Genomic DNA, 20,660 nt, shown 5'->3' with positions numbered 1-20,660 from the left:
GCTTGAATTAAGAAGCACCAAAAAGACGGAGAAATACTTTTTATGAAAAGGAACATGGGACAGTAGTGATTTATGAGATTTCTTCCTTAAATTGTTCTGCTGTGGTCACACCTTCTGCTGGCTGGTCTGAACTGTGTTCTCCTGAGTGGCTTTCCCAAATACCAATAGTCTGGTGGCCTGGGACAGTTGTGAGACTCAGGGGTCCCACTGTACGGGGTGGGGGGGGGGAGACCTTTATTACTTAAGGAATGTGGCCTTTCCCACAGCTGAGCACACAAGCTCCTTCCTCAGCCCATCCCTTGGGTACCTGTGGCACCAGGCGTCTCTGGCTTTGTCTGAGGGCCCCTGCCTAGTGGGGAAGACTGTGGGACTTCCACGGTCACCCTCATTCCAGGGATGAATCATAACGTGCAGTTTTGAGACTTGCACTGCTTATCACCCCTGGAAAGTGGTGGCTCAGGGTGTCTTGCCCTGGGTCTCACCCCAAGGAAGTCAACAGACTGGTTATGCACAGAAACAGTACCACATTCCTCAGAGCAGTGTTATAGGTGCTGGACACTTCCTCCAAGCGCAGTGTTATGGTTCAGACCACTCCTGGGCTCCTTGCTACACACTGCCAAGACCCTGGTCTCCTTCCTCTGGGGAAGCAATCTTCAAACTTACCAGAAGATGGTCAAAAGCTATGCAGGGTCATGTCTGGTGAGGAGGGAGGGTCATAAACAAAGTGAAGCTGTAAAAAACAGGGATGACCTACAGGGACAGGGATGACTTACAGGGAATGTCAGGGGGCTAACCTTGGTTTTGAAGACAAATCCCAAGGGGAATCCTAATTCCAAGTAGTAATATTTTCAGAATAGGTATGTGGCCTCTCTAAAAGTGACTATTCTGAAAAACAAAATACACATTTGGGTGAGAAGAAAGGTCTACCAGGAACAGAAAATGCTTGTGGGAAGACAGATTTCAGCTCAAGATAAGGAAGGACTTTCTAACAGCCAGCCATGACAGGGGCTGGTTGTGGGGATGACGGATGTTCTGTTGCTGAGAGTATGTAAGCAGAGATAGTTATCTCCTGAAGGTACTGGGGGGAAGCCCTCAGCCTCAAATGTGCTGGGGTGTGCTTGGGGTGGGAGAGCACTAAATGACTGTTGAATTATTTTCCAACCCTGAGAGTGCATAATATATTTGTTTAAAAGAATCTGTTTCAATGACACTTCAAATTCTTGGAGAAAGAAGTCAGGGATCAGGCCACATGATGAAGTGCCTTTCATTGTAGTGGCTCCAGATACTTTCAAATCTTCACAGGGATTAGCAGCTCATTCCTGAAGCCAGGAATCCCAAGATGCCTAGATTTGGCCCTGTCAAGAGGGACACCCCATCTTCTGAACATGCCTGGAGACTCACTCCTCTATGCCGGGCCAGCTCAAATCCCACCCCCACGACCTACTTCATTTCCAAGCCAGCCAAGCAAGCCCCAGGTCCTGGCCACATCCCGGGGATGGAGGGGCAGGCAGGATGGGAATCTCTGGGGAATTCCTGTTCTGAGAAACCAGAAGGAGCCTCTTATTCTCACTTCACCCCCCTCTACCAAAGGAAGGGCTGCAGGCAGTGCCTCATGGTACAGAGAGAGCTGGAGTCCAAGGGAAAAGTGCTGTTTTCTATCTAGCCAGGAAGTCCTCCTGTAGGACATGATGGCAGACTTCACTTACAGCAAACTGCCCATCTCCAGCTCAAAGCGGCAAGGAAAAAGGTGGCTGTGTCAAGAGGACACACAGATTCCTATGGGTGGACTGCATTGTTGGGGGGAATCAAGTCCTGCTATGCGATTAATGCAGATTAGTATGGTACCCTGCCTCACACCACCGGTGAGACATTCTCCAACATCCTGGCTTTGGGAAGACCCCCTCCAGTGTTGCTGGGGTCCTTTTACCTATACCGTATTAATCGAATAATCTTATTGTTCATAAAATCCACAGCATGTGGGTGAGAAGAGTCGATGCAGAAGCCATCACTCAGCGCAATCTTGAGCACCTCCTCCACAAAGACCTGGAAGCTGTTGATCTGCTTGTTGGCTGGCACCACCCATAGCCTCTTGAGGTTCTGCTTGGTGTACTCCTCCTCTGGCAGGCCCTCCACATTGGCCACCCAGTCCAGAGTCAGGTGGTTGGGGTCTTGCAGGTGGCTGGTGATGGAGGAGAGGTTGCCATTGGAGCAGTAGAAGAGCTTGGAGCCGAGGAGCTTGAGGAAGAGGCAAGAGGTGCTGAAGATGTTGGCATTGAAGACCTCCATGCTGGAAGAGGAGAGGCTGTAGATCTGGGGTGCCTCACGCACGGTGAAATGGACCGTCTGCACACGCTGGTTCAGCGTGATGTTGAGCATGGCGTTCTTCTCGGCCTTGGACAGCTCCACCTCCTTCTCCTGCAGGGCCTCAATCAGGGGCTGCACCTGGTAGAAGTCGGCCTCCCTGCGCAGCAGGCCCATCTCCTGGAAGTCCTCGGGCAAGTCCAGGTGGGAGGTTCGGAGGAAGTTGAGGATGTAGCGGAACACTTTGCCGTCACGGTCAATGAAGCAATTGCCCTGGCTGTCCCTCTTGGTGGGCATCTTCCCGCTGAACATAGCACCCAGCATGGAGTCAGGGAAGCTGGTCAGGGTTGCCAGTGAGGTTGTATAGAGCTTCCCCCCGACATTGAGCGTGATGGGGTCAGACATGGCAGGAAGGCTGGGGTGCAGGAAAATAGTCCTACAGAGAGAAAAGAAAGAAATGACCATTACCCAACCATATCTGATGTCTTAGTCTTTTGGGGCTGGTATAACAAAATACTGTAGACTGGGTGGCTTAAGTAACAAATGTTTATTTCTCATAGTTCTGGAGGCTGGGAAGTTGAAGGTCAAGGTAGGGGCAGATTTGGTGTCTGATGTGTTCTAATATGGAGAAGGGGCAAGAGAGATCTCTGGAGTCTCTTTTATAAAGACAGTAATCTCTTTCATGAGGGTGAAGCCCTCATGACCTAATCTCCCAAAGGCTCTACCACCTTATACCAGCCCATTGGAAGTTGGGATTTCAGTTATGAATTCTGGGGGACACAAACACCCAATCCATAACATCTGGGTAGTCACGGTTCTCAATTTCTTGTTGTATGTCCTTGGAGTTGAAATGAATGAATAACTCGATAAACAATTGGATGGGTAATAATTGTCACTCAGACAGTAAAGCGTCTGTCTACAATGCGGGAGACCCGGGTTCGATCCCTGGCTTGGGAAGATCCCCTGGAGAAGGAAATGGCAATCCACTCCAGGACTATTGCCTGGAAAATCCCATGGACAGAAGAGCCTGGTAGGCTACAGCCCATGGGGTCACAAAGAGTCAAACACAACTGAGCAACTTCACTTTCTTTCTTTCTAAAGCATGTTAGGTTCACTAAGGGAGTTAAAAAAGAAAGAAAGAAATGAAAAGAAAAAGCAGAGAGGGATGCCTTCTGGCGAGGGTTACCCCTGCAATGTCAAGAGTCACAGTGACAGCTTGGATGTGCCAGCGGAGGGGAGCTTTGTAAGCCTTCAGGCATCTGTTTTGCTGTGAGACTGAAATACAACCCAAAGAACTGCTAAGAAAGAGAAATATCAAGACTCTACTTTCTCCAAAGAAATCTCGATTAAAACTTAGAGAGAAGAAATACAGCTCCACTCACCAGAACACCGACACAAGCTTCCCTAACCAAGAAACCTTGACAAGCCACCTGCACAAACCCACACAGAGCGAGGAAACGCCACAATAAAGAGAACTCCACAAACTGCCAGAATACAGAAAGGATACCCCAAACTCAGCAATTTAAACAAGATGAAGAGACAGAGGAATACCCAGCAGATAAAGGAACAGGATAAAAGCCCACCAAACCAAACTAAAGAGGAAGAGATAGGGAATCTACCTGATAAAGAATTCCGAATAATGATAGTGAAATTGATCCAAAATCTTGAAATCAAAATGGAATCACAGATAAATAGCTTGGAGACTAAGATCGAGAAGATGCAAGAAAGGTTTAACAAGGACCTAGAAGAAATAAGAGAGTCAATATAAAATGAATAATGCAATAAATGAAATTAAAAACACTCTGGAGGCAACAAATAGTAGAATAACAGAGGCAGAAGATAGGATTAGTGAATTAGAAGATAGAATGGTAGAAATAAATGAATCAGAGAAGATAAAAGAAAAACAAATTAAAAGAAATGAGGACAATCTCAGAGACCTCCAGGACAATATTAAACGCTACAACATTCGAATCATAGGGGTCCCAGAAGAAGAAGACAAAAAGAAAGACCATGAGAAAATACTTGGGGAGATAATAGTTGAAAACTTCCCTAAAATGGGGAAGGAAATAATCACCCAAGTCCAAGAAACCCAGAGAGTCCCAAACAGGATAAACCCAAGGCGAAACACCCCAAGACACATATTAATCAAATTAACAAAGATCAAACACAAAGAACAAATTTAAAAGCAGCAAGGGAAAAACAACAAATAACACACAAGGGAATTCCCATAAGGATAACAGCTGATCTTTCAATAGAAAGTCTTCAAGCCAGGAGGGAATGGCAAGACATACTTAAAGTGATGAAAGAAAATAACCTACAGCCCAGAATATTGTACCCAGCAAGGATCTCATTCAAATATGAAGGAGAAATCAAAAGCTTCTCAGACAAGCAAAAGTTGAGAGAATTCAGCACCACCAAACCAGCTCTCCAACAAATACTAAAGGATATTCTCTAGACAGGAAACACAAAAATGGTGTATAAACTCGAACCGAAAACAATAAAGTAAATGGCAACGGGATCATACTTATCAGTAATTACCTTAAATGTAAATGGGTTGAATGCCCCAACTAAAAAGACAAAGACTGGCTGAATGGATACAAAAACAAGACCCTACATATGTTGTCTACAAGAGACCCACCTCAAAACAGGGGACACATACAGACTGAAAGTGAAGGGCTGGAAAAAGATTTTCCATGCAAATAGGGACCAAAAGAAAGCAGGAGTAGCAATACTTATATCAGATAAAATAGACTTTAAAACAAAGGCTGTGAAAAGAGACAAAGATGGTCAGTACATAATGATCAAAGGATCAATCCAAGAAGAAGATATACAATTATAAATATATATGCACCCAACAAGGAGAGCGCAATATGTAAGACAAATGCTAACAAGTATGAAAGGAGAAATTAACAATAACACAATAATAGTGGGAGACTTTAATACCCCACTCACACCTATGGATAGATCAACTAAACAGAAAATTAACAAGGAAACACAAACGTTAAACGATACAATAGACCAGTTAGACCTAATTGACATCTATAGGACATTTCATCCCAAAACAATGAATTACACCTTTTTCTCAAGCGCACATGGAACCTTCTCCAGGATAGATCACATCCTGGGCCATAAATCTAGCCTTGGTAAATTCAAAAAAATAGAAATCATTCCAAGCATCTTTTCTGACCACAATGCAGTAAGATTAGATCTCAATTACAGGAGAAAAACTATTAAAAATTCCAACATATGGAGGATGAACAACACCCTGCTGAATAACCAACAAATCACAGAAGAAATCAAAAAAGAAATCAAAATTTGCATAGAAACTAATGAAAATGAAAACACAACAACTCAAAACCTGTGGGACACTTTAAAAGCAGTCCTAAGGGGAAAGTTCATAGCAATACAGGCATACCTCAAAAAACAAGAAAAAAGTCAAATAAATAACCTAACCCTACACCTAAAGCAACTAGAAAAGGAAGAAATGAAGAACCCCAGGGTTAGCAGAAGGAAAGAAATCTTAAAAATTAGGGCAGAAATAAATGCAAAAAAACAAAAGAGACCATAGCAAAAATCAACAAAGCCAAAAGCTGGTTCTTTGAAAGGATAAATAAAATTGACAAACCATTAGCCAGACTCATCAAGAAACAAAGGGAGAAAAACCAAATCAATAAAATTAGAAATGAAAATGGAGAGATCACAACAGACAACACAGAAATACAAAGGATCATAAGAGACTACTATCAACAATTATATGCCAATAAAATGGACAACGTGGAAGAAATGGACAAATTCTTAGAAAAGTACAACTTTCCAAAACTCGACCAGGAAGAAACAGAAAATCTTAACAGACCCATCACAAGCACGGAAATTGAAACTGTAATCAAAAATCTTCCAGCAAACAAAAGCCCAGGTCCAGATGGCTTCACAGCTGAATTCTACCAAAAATTTAGAGAAGAGCTAACACCTATCCTGCTCAAACTCTTCCAGAAAATTGCAGAGGAAGGTAAACTTCCAAACTCATTCTATGAGGCCACCATCACCCTAATACCAAAACCTGACAAAGATCCCACAAAAAAAGAAAACTACAGGCCAATATCACTGATGAACATAGATGCAAAAATCCTTAACAAAATTCTAGCAATCAGAATCCAACAACACATTAAAAGATCATACACCATGACCAAGTGGGCTTTATCCCAGGGATGCAAGGATTCTTCAATATCCGCAAATCAATCAATGTAATACACCACATTAACAAATTGAAAAACCAAAACCATATGATTATCTCAATAGATGCAGAGAAAGCCTTTGACAAAATTCAACATCCATTTATGATAAGAACTCTCCAGAAAGCAGGAATAGAAGGAACATACCTCAACATAATAAAAGCTATATATGACAAACCCACAGCAAACATTATCCTCAATGGTGAAAAATTGAAAGCATTTCCTCTAAAGTCAGGAACAAGACAAGGGTGCCCACTTTCACCACTACTATTCAACATAGTTTTGGAAGTTTTGGTCACAGCAATCAGAGCAGAAAAAGAAATAAAAGGAATCCAAATTGGAAAAGAAGAAGTAAAACTCTCACTGTTTGCAGATGACATGATCCTTTACATAGAAAACCCTAAAGACTCCACCAAAAAATTACTAGAACTAATCAATGATTATAGTAAAGTTGCAGGATATAAAATCAACACACAAAAATCCCTTGCATTCCTATACACTAATAATGAGAAAACTGAAAGAGAAATTAAGGAAACAATTCCATTCACCACTGCAACAGAAAGAATAAAACACTTAGGAATATATCTACCTAAAGAAACTAAAGACCTATATATAGAAAACTATAAAACACTGGTGAAAGAAATCAAAGAGGACACTAATAGATGGAGAAATATACCATGTTCATGGATTGGAAGAATCAATATAGTGAAAATGAGTATACTACCCAAAGCAATTTATAGATTCAATGCAATCCCTATCAAGCTACCAACGGTATTCTTCACAGAGCTAGAACAAATAATTTCACAATTTGTATGGAAATACAAAAAACCTTGAATAGCCAAAGCTATCTTGAGAAAGAAGAATGGAACTGGAGGAATCAACCTACCTGACTTCAGGCTCTACTACAAAGCCACAGTTATCAAGACAATATGGTACTGGCACAAAGACAGAAATATAGATCAATGGAACAAAATAGAAAGCCCAGAGATAAATCCACGCACCTATGGACACCTTATCTTTGACAAAGGAGGCAAGAATATACAATGGATTAAAGACAATCTCTTTAACAAGTGGTGGTGGGAAAACTGGTCAACCACTTGTAAAAGAATGAAACTAGAACACTTTCTAACACCATACACAAAAATAAACTCAAAATGGATTAAAGATCTAAACGTAAGACCAGAAACTATAAAACTCCTAAGGAGAACATAGGCAAAACACTCTCTGACATACATCACAGCAGGATCCTCTATGACCCACCTCCCAGAATATTGGAAATAAAAGCAAAAATAAACAAATGGGACCTAATTAAACTTAAAAGCTTCTGCACAACAAAGGAAACTATTAGCAAGGTGAAAAGACAGCCTTCAGAATGGGAGAAAATAATAGCAAATGAAGCAACGGACAAACAACTAATCTCAAAAATATACAAGCAACTCCTACAGCTCAACTCCAGAAAAATAAATGACCCAATCAAAAAATGGGCCAAAGAACTAAATAGACATTTCTCCAAAGAAGACATACAAATGGCTAACAAACACATGAAAAGATGCTCAACATCACTCATTATCAGAGAAATGCAAATCAAAACCACTATGAGGTACCATTTCATGCCAGTCAGAATGGCTGCGATCCAAAAGTCTATAAGCAATAAATGCTGGAGAGGGTGTGGAGAAAAGGGAACTCTCTTACACTGTTGGTGGGAATGCAAACTAGTACAGCCACTATGGAGAACAGTGTGGAGATTCCTTAAAAAACTGGAAATAGAACTGCCTTATGATCCAGCAATCCCACTGCTGGGCATACACACTGAGGAAACCAGAAGGGAAAGAGACACGTGTACCCCAATGTTCATCGCAGCACTGTTTATAACAGCCAGGACACGGAAGCAACCTAGATGTCCATCAGCAAATGAATGGATAAGCAAGCTGTGGTACATATACACAATGGAGTATTACTCAGTCATTAAAAAGAATGCATTTGAATCAGTTCTAATGAGATGGATGAAACTGGAACCTATTATACAGAGTGAAGTAAGCCAGAAAGAAAAACACCAATACAGTATACTAACACATATATATGGAATTTAGAAAGATGGTAACAATAACCCTGTGTACGAGACTGCAAAAGAGACACCGATGTATAGATCAGTCTTATGACTCTGTGGGAGAGGGAGAGGGTGGGGAGATTTGGGAGAATAGCATTGAAACATGTATAATATCATGTATGAAACGAGTCGCCAGTCCAGGTTCGATGCACGGTACTGGATGCTTGGGCCTGCTGCACTGGGACGACCCAGAGGGAGGGTAGGGGAGGGAGGAGGGAGGAGGGTTCAGGATGGGGAACGCGGGTATACCTGTGGCGGATTCATTTCGATATTTGGCAAAACTAATACAATATTGTAAAGTTTAAAAATAAAATAAAATTAAAAAAAAACAAAAAAAAAAAATAATAATTAAAAAAATGAAAAGAAAAAACAAAGCCTGGGTCCCACCCTCCAGAGACTGTTTTAATTGGGTGTGGCATGTAACCCCACCATTGACGTATTTTAAAGCTGATTCTAAATGTTCAGTTAGGACAGAGAACCACTGGTCTAAGGAAAGGCAGAAAATGCACCTGGACTGAATGCTATGCTGGCTGCCCTTACGTACATTTGTTTACACACTATCCTTTGACATACACAATACCACCAGTCATCCCCACTGTGAGGGAAACTGCCAGGATTCACTCCCCAGGCTTACAGTGGTACAGGGTCCTGCAGGATTCAAGCCCAGCTGCCTTTATACGAGACAGAAAAATGTATTCATCCTTACTAGCCAACTACTGGGCCATTCTCGGTACTTAACAGACATTCTGAGGTGTAGAACTCCAAGCCCCGTTCTCCTTCTGCTGTATCAATGTTGCCTTATTTATTTTTCTATCTAAAAGAATGCACAACAAATGGCTGTGATTAGTACCATTTCCATCTATCTTTCAGGCCCACAATGGGTCACTCGGTCCTCTGGGCTCCCAGTGACGCTCCTTCTGGATTCTCACCCTCCCATGATGACCTGCCTGGCCATGAAGTTGCCCTTGGCTCCTGATGGCCTTCCCTTTCCTACCATGATGGAACCCCAGGCTCCTCTGAACCTTGCTTTGTAGTGCGGATGTGGGCCTTTGCCACCAAGCACCCTTCCTGAGGGCTCTTTACCCACTCCTTAACAACTCTCCCCCGCTATCCCCCCACTGACCTCACAGCCTCTAGTGTCCATGGCTGGTGAGTCTCCTTCAACCTGAAGTCTTGGATTCTAACTTTTCTTTAAGGGTCTAGAAATCAGGGGATGTACTGTTTTTGTTCCTAACATGATACCTTCCCAGGAGTCAAATTGTGCAGTGAATCCAGGAATCTTTCCCTAATGTTGGGTGTGGGGCACAGGTAGGAATCAGTCCCAGTGCTGCCCCTGAGAAGAGGCCAGGCTGGCAGAGGAGACCGCAACAACAGGCAGTGATGAGGAAAATGACCAGCTACAGCACAGTGAGGACAGCTAATATTTCATAATAACGTTAAATGGTGTATAATCTATAAAAACGCTGAGTTGCTACGCTGTAAACCTGAAACTAATGTTGTAAATCAACTCTACCTTAATAATAAAGAAAGAATAAAATAAAAAGAAGGAAGGAAGGATGGAAAAAAGGAAGAACAAGCAGGAGTAGGCCTGGGGTGAATTCTGGCACGCTTACTGTCCAGATGGGAAAACTGAGGTCCAAGCAGGGGACTGCCCTCAGTCACCCAGCAAGGGTAGCAAGCGGGCCAGGGCGGTTGTCACCAAACATCTGCCTTCTGAGGGGGCTGACTGCACTGTGAACCTGTGAGTCACTCAGTCGTGTCTGACTCTTTGCAACCCCATGGACTATTTGCCCCACCAGGCTCCTCTGTCCATGGGGATTCTCTAGGCAAGAATACTGGAGCGGGTGGCCATTCCTTTCTCCAGGGGATCTTCCGGACTCTGGTATCGAACCTGAGTCTCCCATAGCGCAGGCAGATTCTTTACCATCTGAGCCACCAGGAAGCCCGACTGCACCGAGACCCCTTTACTCCAGAGGGTGGTGGCCATGCTGGGTGTGGAGGACTCTTGGCTGCCTCACCCAATTCTTTGGCAGGGTTGGGGTGGGGGGTGAATTCTGTCCCTGTCCAACAGGGCACTTTGATATTGCAGAAAGGCATTAACCATCTGGAGTGTCTGAAGAGAAACAAGCCCATGATGAAGTTACAAAATCATTAACAGAAGCCTGGAGCAGATGGGCTGTGAGACGGTGGTGGTGGGTGGGTTGGGGTTGGGGGAAGGGGGGTGTCCAACAGAGAAGGCTGGGGGAGGGCTCCTAGGAAGGGGCGGTAACCACGCTGCTGAGACTTGCAGCTGAGGTGTATGCTTGGCCTGGGGCCCGAGTCTGACCAATTTTCCCTCCAGGGGGTGCAGGCAGGAGCTGGACCCAGGAGTGGGCCACCTGCTTTCTCATTCCAGCATCTCCTTTTCTTTCTAGATAATAATCTGCACCTTCAACTTTCCAGTCTCTCTTTCTCTTTAAGGCTCAGGCTCTGTGAAGTGGCTGAGCTCCAAGGAAAGGAAAGGGCAGGCTTTGGCGCGGCAGAGAGGCTGGGATGTCTTTCCTGACAATTCTCTGGGCTGCAAACCCCATATCTCCTAAGTACATAACTTCTGAAGAGCTCAAAGCAGGTGGGGAGGACAATCAGGTGCCACAGGGCAAACCGGGGCCCTTGGATGGGCACTCAAAGTCCTATTTTTCTGCATGCAAAGCGACAGAGCAGCTGCCTTCCTGCCCCCGCGCCCTGCTGTGCGGCTCCTGGTCATTCATCCAGGGCAGTGCCAGGGGTTGCAGTCTGGGCCGAGGCTGGTTAGAAGGAGGTCTCCTGACCTCTGGAATACAGACTCAGACACAGAACACTGGGGGAAGGAGAGGGTGGAATGACTAGAGAGAGTAGCACTGAAATACATGTTACCATATGTAAAATAGATAGCTGATGGGAAGTTTCTATATAGCGCAGCAGGGAGCTCAGCCTGGCGCTCTGCAACAATCTCGAGGGGCGGGATGGAGTGGGATGTGGGAGGGAGGTTCAAGAGGGAGGGGATATGTGTATACCATGGCTGATTCGCGTTGATATATGGCAGAGACCAACACAACATTGTAAAGCAATTATCCTCCAATTGAGAAAAAAAGAAGGTAGGTCTCCTGACCCCAGACTAGGGGGCTCCCTGTGCTCTTCTCCACAGACTCAGGAATCATAGAAGTCAGCCCTTCCAGCCCCTATTTCCTAGTCACAGTGCCCAGTGCCCACCGTGGAAAGTCCACAGGCTTGGTCTGAGAGCCATGATGACACAAGGGGGTAGGAACTGGCATCCCAAGGCTGAGCAGCTTCCCTGAGGGTGGCAGGGGCTTTCACCACTGAGCTCCAGCCCCACTGTGTACCCAGCTGCCTCTTAGACATGCCCACCTGGATTTTCTGTGGATACCAGAAGCCTCACAAAGAGTTCCTCTTCCCCAGATCCTGCTGTGACTTCTCAGCCACCCATCTGCGTGAGCCCACAAGGCAGCCCTGACTCAGCATCCCTAACATTTTTCTCAACTGTCTCCTTGAACCTGTCCCTGTAGGAACTCCTGGAGCTCAGGGCTCACCCCGACTCCCCCAGCATCCTCACGTGGCTCCCTGCCTCCTTTCTGTCCACCTGCCATTTCAGTTTGCAGGCTGATTTTCCTGAAGCAGTGCTGCCTGCTCTGACTACTCTGTGCAATCCAATCTCAACTTCAATCCCGCCTCTCCCCACACTCTATGCTCCGGCCGTCCTGACACCACGGGATCCGCCCTCCCCTGCCCTGCCTTTGCTCTCCTTATACCACCCTTCTTCACTTTTTTCACTTTCTCTGCATTCAATCTATGAGTCACTGCCTCTATCTATCCCCAAACCTCCACTTTGCCAGCTCTCTTCTTGGGGCTTCTGGTCCCTTGCACAGACCACCATTCTATCATGTAATCAATCATGTAATGATCTGCTTTGGATTTGGCCCTCCTCCCTAGTGCTCTCAAGGTGAAGATCACTGGACATCGATATGCATAAAAAGAACCTCAACTCTTATCTCGAAACACAGATGAAAAATTAACTCAAAAGCGGTCACAGACAAATGGACTGTGACTCAGCAATACAAGCCAACTAGCTACTGACACACAACACAGAAGCCCCAAAGCATCCTATTAAGTGGAAGAAGCCGGCCTCAAAAGGTCACATGGTGTATGATTTTACTTATACAACATTCTGGAAAAGACACACCTATAGATACAGAAGTCAGACCAGTAATTGGAGAGGCTGGGGATAAGACTGGCTACAAAGAGACTGGAGGAATATTCTGGACTGACAGAAATATTCAATATCTTGATGTAGTGGCAGTCAGATGACTATATAAAGATTATAGAAATTCGTGTAACTGTACACCTAAAAAGCATGACTTTTACTGCACATAAATTATGCCTTCATAAACTGGAAAAAACCAAGATTGTGATTATGTCATGAATAATATAATACACTGGGTTATGACCAGTTTTATATATATTGTTGTGAAACTTTTGTTTCATTTGTGTGTGTGTGTGTCTGTGTGTGTGAGAGGCAGAGAGAGAGAGAAAGGAACTGGAAGGTGATATAAAGTGTACCTTCATAACGTGGGTTATGATGAAACTTGTTTGTGAAAACCGCTGCCTGGTTTGTGATCTCTGTGGCCGCGGTGACCCAGCTCCTGTCCCTCTGTGTTCACTGCCAAGCACATGGCGGGTGCTGGGGGTACTGCGGAGGAGGGGCCGAGGGAGGAAGGGATGAACACGTCCTGAGCATTCTACTACATCCTAGGCCTGTACACCCACCAGCCCTTTTAACTCATATAGCAGTTCTACAAAGCAGCCATCGTTCCGTTAGGCAGATAGGAAACAAGAGACTCAGGAGACTGAGGACTTGCCCAGGACACACGGCCAGGGAGTGGAAAGCTCACTCTCTTTCCCCTGCACAGGCTGCTGAGAGCTGGAACAGCAACAAAAGGCTGTTTCATAGCTTTCACAAGTTTGAGAATCCCTGAAGCAGCCTTTTAAAATAGTGCTAGGCAGCTTGCTTGGCAAGACAGAGCTACCACCTGCTGAGCACACACTTCCTGCTTTTATAATGCTTTGGCTAACACACAGTAGCATTTTATTTATTTTTAACAAATTATATAGAAAAGTATAGAGAATGATACTACCGTGCTGATTCTTTACCTGCATTACCTCACTTGATGTCTATATAAGCACCCTGCCGGACAGATGCTATTATTTCTGTTTTACAGATGAGGAAACCGAGGCTCAGGAAGGTTAAGAGATTGCTCAAGATTACAGAGCTAGTCACTGGAGGAGCTGTGATCTGAATCCAGGTCAGTGCGAGTCCAACACCTCTCACTGTTTCCCCTTCCCACCCTGAGGCCCTAACATGAGTGGAAGGTGCACATTCCCTTATTCTCTGCCCAGATCCGACTGGGGTAGGTCTTTTGGCAGCTAGTCTGGGGCTGGCCTGGGACTCTGCCCACTCACATCTGAGGATATGGGGATTGGATCCTGGATGGCCTGGAGCCCCTCCATAGCTGACACACCACAAGTCTAAACCCTACTGTTTCAATAGCAACCCATGATCCCTAATGACAAAGCAGCAAAATACAAAAAGCCAGGTTTTTTTAAAAAAGCCAGATTAGAAAAGATGAATGAGAATTACAAACCGGACCATGAAACAGGAGATAAAAGAAACTCCACCACTGTCTGAACAAATAATTTGTCCTAAGCAGGAGAATTTCCAAGTCTGCCTCTCGACTCAAAAAGAACCAAGAAAAAAGATCAGCCCATTTCCCTCTCTGAGAAAACCAGGAAATTATCCCAGGCAGATCCTCGGACCATCTGCCTGGGCAAGGAAAGTCAGGGGGCCTGGGAACTTGGGAGGTGGCTGGAACTCTCTCCTCCCTGAAATAAGTCTGTGGCCCAAATGAGGGGTGGTGGATCTTAAAGCCCAGCCTGGTACCATGTGGAGGGCAATCCCAGTCTAGAGTCTGAAAATCACCCCGTTGCAACCTTTAATTGTAACAAAGGAAATAGAATTCTCTGAGAGTGAGTGTCCTGTAAGCAAGGGCAGTTAAGACATTGCTCTGGAGTCCTCCTTTAAAACTATGTCCTTTAAAACCATTCCCACAGGTCTCAAGAGACACAGCTACTGCCTGGTGAGTACTTATTAGGTACTTGCTATTAGACACATTTGCTCAGTTAATCCTTGTAACTTCCTTTGAGGAAAGCATTCTCTCCACTTCATAAATGAGAATCTGAGGCTCTAAGAGGCAGGTGACTTGCCCAAAGAAATGTGTGGCGGAGCCAGGATTCAAGCCCAGGCCCGTCTGACTGCCATGCTCTGAATGACCTTGGGAATTCAGCAGTCAAACCCCTTGCAGAGGTTTGGCACTTGTCCTCTCCTACCTCTTACCAGGTGCTCTCATACCTGCCACCTCATTTTGATTCTGACATGCATGACCAGTGAGTGTGCAGAGAACCAACATTTCCTGAGCACTGAGGACATGTCCTGAGCTATGCGAGGCATTTTCCTGTAGATTATGTCACTGCAACACCACACTGAGGCTGTGAGGCAGGTACAATTATTATCTCTATTTTCTGGATTATAAAACTGAAGCACAGAGCAGTGAAGACAGCTGCTTAAGATCACACAGCTAGCAGTAGCAGAGCTAGAATTCCAAGTGAGGCCTCTCTTCAAAGCCTGTGCTGCCCAGGGACTTCCCTCGTGGTCCAGTGGTTAAGAGTCCACCTTGCAGTGCAGGGGATGTGGATTTGATCCCTGGTTGGGGAACTAAGATCCCATGTGCCGCGGGGCAACTAGAAAGTCCATGCACTGCAATGAAAGATCCCACGGGTCAGGCCTGCAGCCAGGTAAGTAAATATTTTTTTTTAAAAATTACACCTATCTTAAAAAACCCCTGTGCTCCCTTCGAAAACAAAGAAGCATATGCTTCTTTATTAAGAAGCATAAATAGGACTCGAATAAACAGAGACCTGTGATGATTCTGAGAGGCAGTATCTTAAAGCTGTTCTTCCCTGGTGGCTCAGACAGGAGATCTGCCCACAAGGCAGGAGACCCAGGTTCAATCCCTTGGCTGGGAAGATCCGCTGGAGAAGGGAGTAGCAATCCATTCCAGTATTCTTGCCTGGAGAACTCCATGGGCAGAGGAGCCTGGCAGAATACAGTCCATGGGATCGCACAGAGTTGGACACGACTGAGTGACTAACACTTTCACTTCACTTAAAAATTAATTATAGTTGTTATGCTATTCTAATCCCACACCCAAAAGTATTTTTTCAAAAGATTAAAAAAAAAAGGATTAAAATCTTATTTTGGAAAAATTGGTGATAACCTAAAAGAGTATTTGAAAAAGTATATTTTAGTATAATGTATGAAATCAGACTGTGAGGCAATGACATTTCAGACTGTGGTGTTAAGACAATGAAAAGGGGAAGGAATTTTGTAGTAACCATGTTGAAAAGACTGATTATCAATTAAAAAAAAAATATTGATCCTTACAACAACTCTGGGATGTAGGCAAGATAGATCACATTATCTTTATTTCACAGACACAGTGAGAATGAATCCCTGGCCCAGGGCTTTGTGTCCATTCTTGACCTCTGAGTCATGGCCTCTGGGAGGTTCCAGGTTTGGACACTGCTCAGAGGACTAGTCCTTTGGAGGCAGCCTAAGGTCTTCTCTAACCCGGGTCCTGAACAAGAGACTGAACCCAGATGCAGAGGTCCTAGTTAATAGCCCACACACTAACAGAGCCTTAGAACAAGCAAGGGCTCTTTCTGTGCAATTCCCTACATTATTGCCCACTAAGCCTCCATAATGAAGGTATTTTACATGCAATCTACTCCTTTTACACACCGAGGACCAGTTGTTTTAACAATCAAACTACAAGGCTTTGATAATTATTTATCTTTTTATCCATCCATCCATCTATACATCTATCATGTCTCAGCTCTGCTCAGAGCCTAGAAATGATACTCCAAGTAGCAACGAGCACACCTGACTCTGGATCGTGGTTTTTAAACCTTAACTCCTACAAAAACAAACTATGGTTTCCTGGAGAAACTGGTGATTCCAGGACTTTGACAGGAAAAATTCAAGGTGAGCCTGGAACATCTCTTTCCAGACAGCAAAGAAGACATCAAAGATTAACGTGATCAAGTCAAAAGAACGCAGATCTCAAAAGCTGTCATCACAAGGAAAAATTTTTTTCATAACTATGTGATCATTCCACAATATATACAAATATCAGATCATAATTTGCTGTTTTTCTTGTTTAGTTGTTAAGTCGTGTCTGACTCTTTGAGACCCCATAGACAGTAGCCTGCCTGTCCATGGCATTTTCCAGGCAAGAATACTGGAGTGGGTTGCCATTTCCTACTCAGGGAGGTCTTCCCAACCCAGGGATTGAACCCATGTCTCTTGTTATCTTCTGCATTGGCAGGGGCATTCTTTACCACTGTGCAGCTGGGAAGCCCACTTTAGTTACAAGAGGGAAAAACTTAACCTTTTATGGAAAGATCAGGCTGTTATGACCTTATCCAATAATCAAACTTAGCATTCATGGATAGGATAGTAGGATTCTGATAACATATGCCTCCTAATGTGATGCAATTATAAGTACACAACATTGCCAGAAAAGAAATAAAACAAGTTGAACCTAGTTATTGCTAAAATAAATTTAAACGGGTAGAGGGGCTCTATCTAGATTAAATGAATTGCTTAGAGAGATATAATTAAATGCAATGAATGAATGTTGACTGCATCTGATTAAAAAAATATGAGATAATTTTTGACAGTTGGAGAAATTTGAATCTCAACTGTTTAGTAGATAATATTGAGTTCTTGCTATTTTTCTTAGGTATGATAATAGTCTTATGGTTATGGTACAGAATGTTATAATTAGGAGATAATATGCTGAAGAATTTAGGGGTCAAGTGTCAAGACATCTGTAACTTTTCAATAGTTTAGCAAAAACTGTACATGTGTAAAAACAAAATTGTCAATGTGAATCGGTGCATCGGTGAAAGGCTATTCCTTCAATGTTTCTGTATGCTTAAAAATTCTAAGAATATTTTTATTTTGAAGGAAGAGGGAAGAAAAGAGCACTTCTTTCCTGCGACTACAGATGTAAAGTTTAGTCAGAGTGCCTGGCCCTAGTAAATAGCCAGATTCCATAAATATTAGATGTTATTACTACTACTAAGGCGCATTAGCATCTCATGATCTTCTCCTGATGTCTCAGTGCTCTGGAGGATGAAGAAGCTAACCAGGGCTAAGCTAAAATAGCCCACAGTTGGTGGAGGGCAACTGAATGTACATCCAAGTAGTCTTCATACTCAGACGAAACTGCCCACAGGAACCACAAAATTAGGCCTGCCTGTCTCCATGCTGAGATCCAGGCTGGGAGAAGATGGCTGTTTAGGCCTTGTTTTCCCTGCTTCCTTCTGAACTCAGTCTCTGCTACTACAGTAGAAAAGAAACTCCTGTGATGGTTTACCAAGAATGTTAACAAAGAGGGGCCACTTCTGGGCCTCACAGATGTTTATGGGAAGAGGAAAGTGCTTGGGCTTTGGTGTCACCTGGGCTTGCATTTGAATCAGGCTCTGCCACTTCATTAGCTGTGTGGCCCTAGACCAATTCCTGGGCACACGATGGTGATCATAACAACAACAGCAGTAATAATAATGGCTGACGTTTATTGAGCAGTTACTACTATGCTATGCACTTTGTGTGTGCTTAGTTGCTCAGTCGTGTCCGACTCTTTGCAACCCCATGAACTGCAGCCCACCAGACTCCTCTGTCCATGGGGATTCTCCAGGCAAGAATACTGGGGTGGGTTGCCATGCCCTCCTCCAGGGGATCTCCCCAATCCAGGGATCAAACCCAGGTCTCCCACATTGCAGGTGGATTCTTTACCGACGGAGTGACCAGGGAAGCCCTTTATGCATGTTAATTTCATAGATGAAGATGCTTATTATTATCCCTACTTTACAGACCAACCACATCACGCCCTCTCCTATCTCTGCAGTTTGGCATCTGCTATCCCTCTGCCTGCACTGCGAAGAAAATGCCATTCATCTGCCAGGCCCATTGGCTGCAATTCATTCCTTTCTTCTTTGCATCTCCAGAGCATTTTATTCTTACTCCTTACCAAGGCTCACTTTCCTTAAGTAGACGGTTGCTTGGCCACCCTGTCAGGTCAGGGATCTGTACCCCAGATCTGTACCCCAAGAAGTCGGCAGGCAGGGGAAGGGGGAAAACTTTCTCCCCGTTTAGTCATATCCATTTTCCTAGTCCCAGACTATCATCTACCAATAGGGAGGTTTACCAATCTCTTCTGAATTTTCAAAACTTTCTATTTTGAAACAGTCTCTTGAATTTTCAGTTTGGAATCTGAGGCACACGGCAAAGCCCAGGTAATTACCTGGAAGTAAATATAAGAACTCCCAAAGTATAGGGGATGCATAGAACACAGCTAGGTAAACTTCAAGGATGACAGCACTCAAAGTGAGTAATGTGTCTCCCAAAAAACTAGAGCAGTCTTCCCCACCTTACTTACACAGCCCACCAGATAAAGAGTCTGGCTCACAGCCCTGGAGACTATCTGGGGATACCGCCCTCCACCTCCCCTTCCTGGCCTCCCCACACCCAACAGCTATATCTTTAGCTCTGCTTTGCCCAGTTCGTATCTCTAAAAGGCCCAAATGCTGTTTGCTCTATTATATGCTCACCAGACAGAGAAGGTGCTTCCCAACTCAGATGACACACTTGGATCTTTGAAGGAGTCAACCAACAGGGCAAAGTCAACCAACAGGGCTGGAGAAGGGAAGTCACCTGACCTGGCTTGCACAGCAAAGCATTCTCTCATCTGGTGTAGATTTCCAACAATCATCACCATCCTCTACCCTCTTCCAGAACCTTCCTTCATCCTTTTGGCTCACCCTTAGGCTTCACCTTCTGGTTTTCCTCAGGCCCAACCACTCTTCCACGGTCTTCCTGCTCCTCACAAGAAAGATAATTTATGAACAAACGTCTTTCAAACCTACCTCCTCATTTCATCCTAACAATAAGCCTCGGAGGTTAGCAGTGAGGAAGCTGGTCCTGTCACACAACCTGTGAAGGACCGGGACACTTGTCATCTATTCCCGGCCATTCACTACAGATTAAACCTCTACCTCCCTGCACTGCAGGAAAAAAAGCAGTGCCTTGAGAGTAAGGAGTCCTTGGGTGGTTTGGGGCAAGTCATTTTACTTCTCTGAGCCTCAGGTTCCTCAACTGTAAACCGATATGGTGACGTCTTCACAGGGTGTGAGTTGAATGAACTCAAATGTGTGACGCCGGGTTCAAAGGATGGGCTCTTTATTTTCTAGTCACAAGGAAAAGATGCTCCGTGCATCTGTAGACATTTGCCCATCTGGGCACTCTCTTACTCAAGTCCTATCAGCGCTGCTGATCCAGGGCCGAGAGGGATCCTTTTCATCTTTCCGTCTCCACCCTTCCCTCCCCAACGCTTTTCGGCTCATTCCACCCAATCCAACTCAGGCTTGCTTCCTTGGCTTCCTTTGCACCCATTCCCCAGCCCCTTCTCCGATCTCACGCGCGTTCCACTTCTTATCTAGAGACCCCGCCCCTCCTTGACCCACCCACCGGACTCCTCCCACAGTCTCGGCCCTTATTATCCGGGCTTTTCAGACTATCGCCATCCGTCCAGGCTCCTTCCACCAGCTCCGCCCCTTCTTCCCCATAAACGTCCCCTCCCCCGCAGCCACAGGCGTTGCTATTCCCATTGCACGGATGAGAATGGCGAGGCTAGGGTAGGCTAGATGACTTCTCACGGTAGGACAGGTGTCCAGATGGGTCCGTGACCCCTAGCCAGCAGTCCCTGCACCCGACACCCCCGTCCGTGCCGCACCCACCTCCTGCCCTCGCTCAGCAACCTCCCCTCCGCGGGCGGCCAGCGCAGCTTTGCGAGGGGGGCGGAGGGCCGGAG

The 20,660-nt window shown here is 44.9% G+C and overlaps 1 protein-coding gene across 3 annotated transcripts; it reads right to left on the bottom strand.

Annotated features, from left to right (window-relative positions):
• Positions 1–230: 230 nt before the first annotated feature.
• KCTD21 (potassium channel tetramerization domain containing 21) lies at positions 231–20,650 on the bottom strand. 3 transcript variants are annotated; one of them, XM_005908042.2, is made up of 2 exons: positions 20,587–20,650; positions 231–2,737 (listed from the first exon to the last, which is right to left on the bottom strand). In XM_005908042.2, the coding sequence occupies exon 2, from the start codon at positions 2,704–2,706 to the stop codon at positions 1,924–1,926; it is 783 nt and encodes a 260-aa protein (XP_005908104.1). In that variant the 5' UTR covers positions 2,707–2,737; positions 20,587–20,650; the 3' UTR covers positions 231–1,923. The 3 variants fall into 3 exon arrangements, with proteins under 3 accessions (XP_005908104.1, XP_070221188.1, XP_070221189.1); XM_070365087.1 differs by lacking the exon at positions 20,587–20,650 and adding an exon at positions 19,402–19,545; XM_070365088.1 differs by lacking the exon at positions 20,587–20,650 and adding an exon at positions 13,231–13,369.
• Positions 20,651–20,660: the final 10 nt, after the last annotated feature.

The sequence above is a fragment of the Bos mutus genome, chromosome 29, assembly GCF_027580195.1.
Source record: "Bos mutus isolate GX-2022 chromosome 29, NWIPB_WYAK_1.1, whole genome shotgun sequence".
NCBI classification, from domain to species: Eukaryota; Metazoa; Chordata; class Mammalia; order Artiodactyla; family Bovidae; genus Bos; species Bos mutus.
The sequence above is the reverse complement of the archived record's forward strand: the minus strand, read 5'-3'. Positions and strand labels throughout refer to the sequence as shown.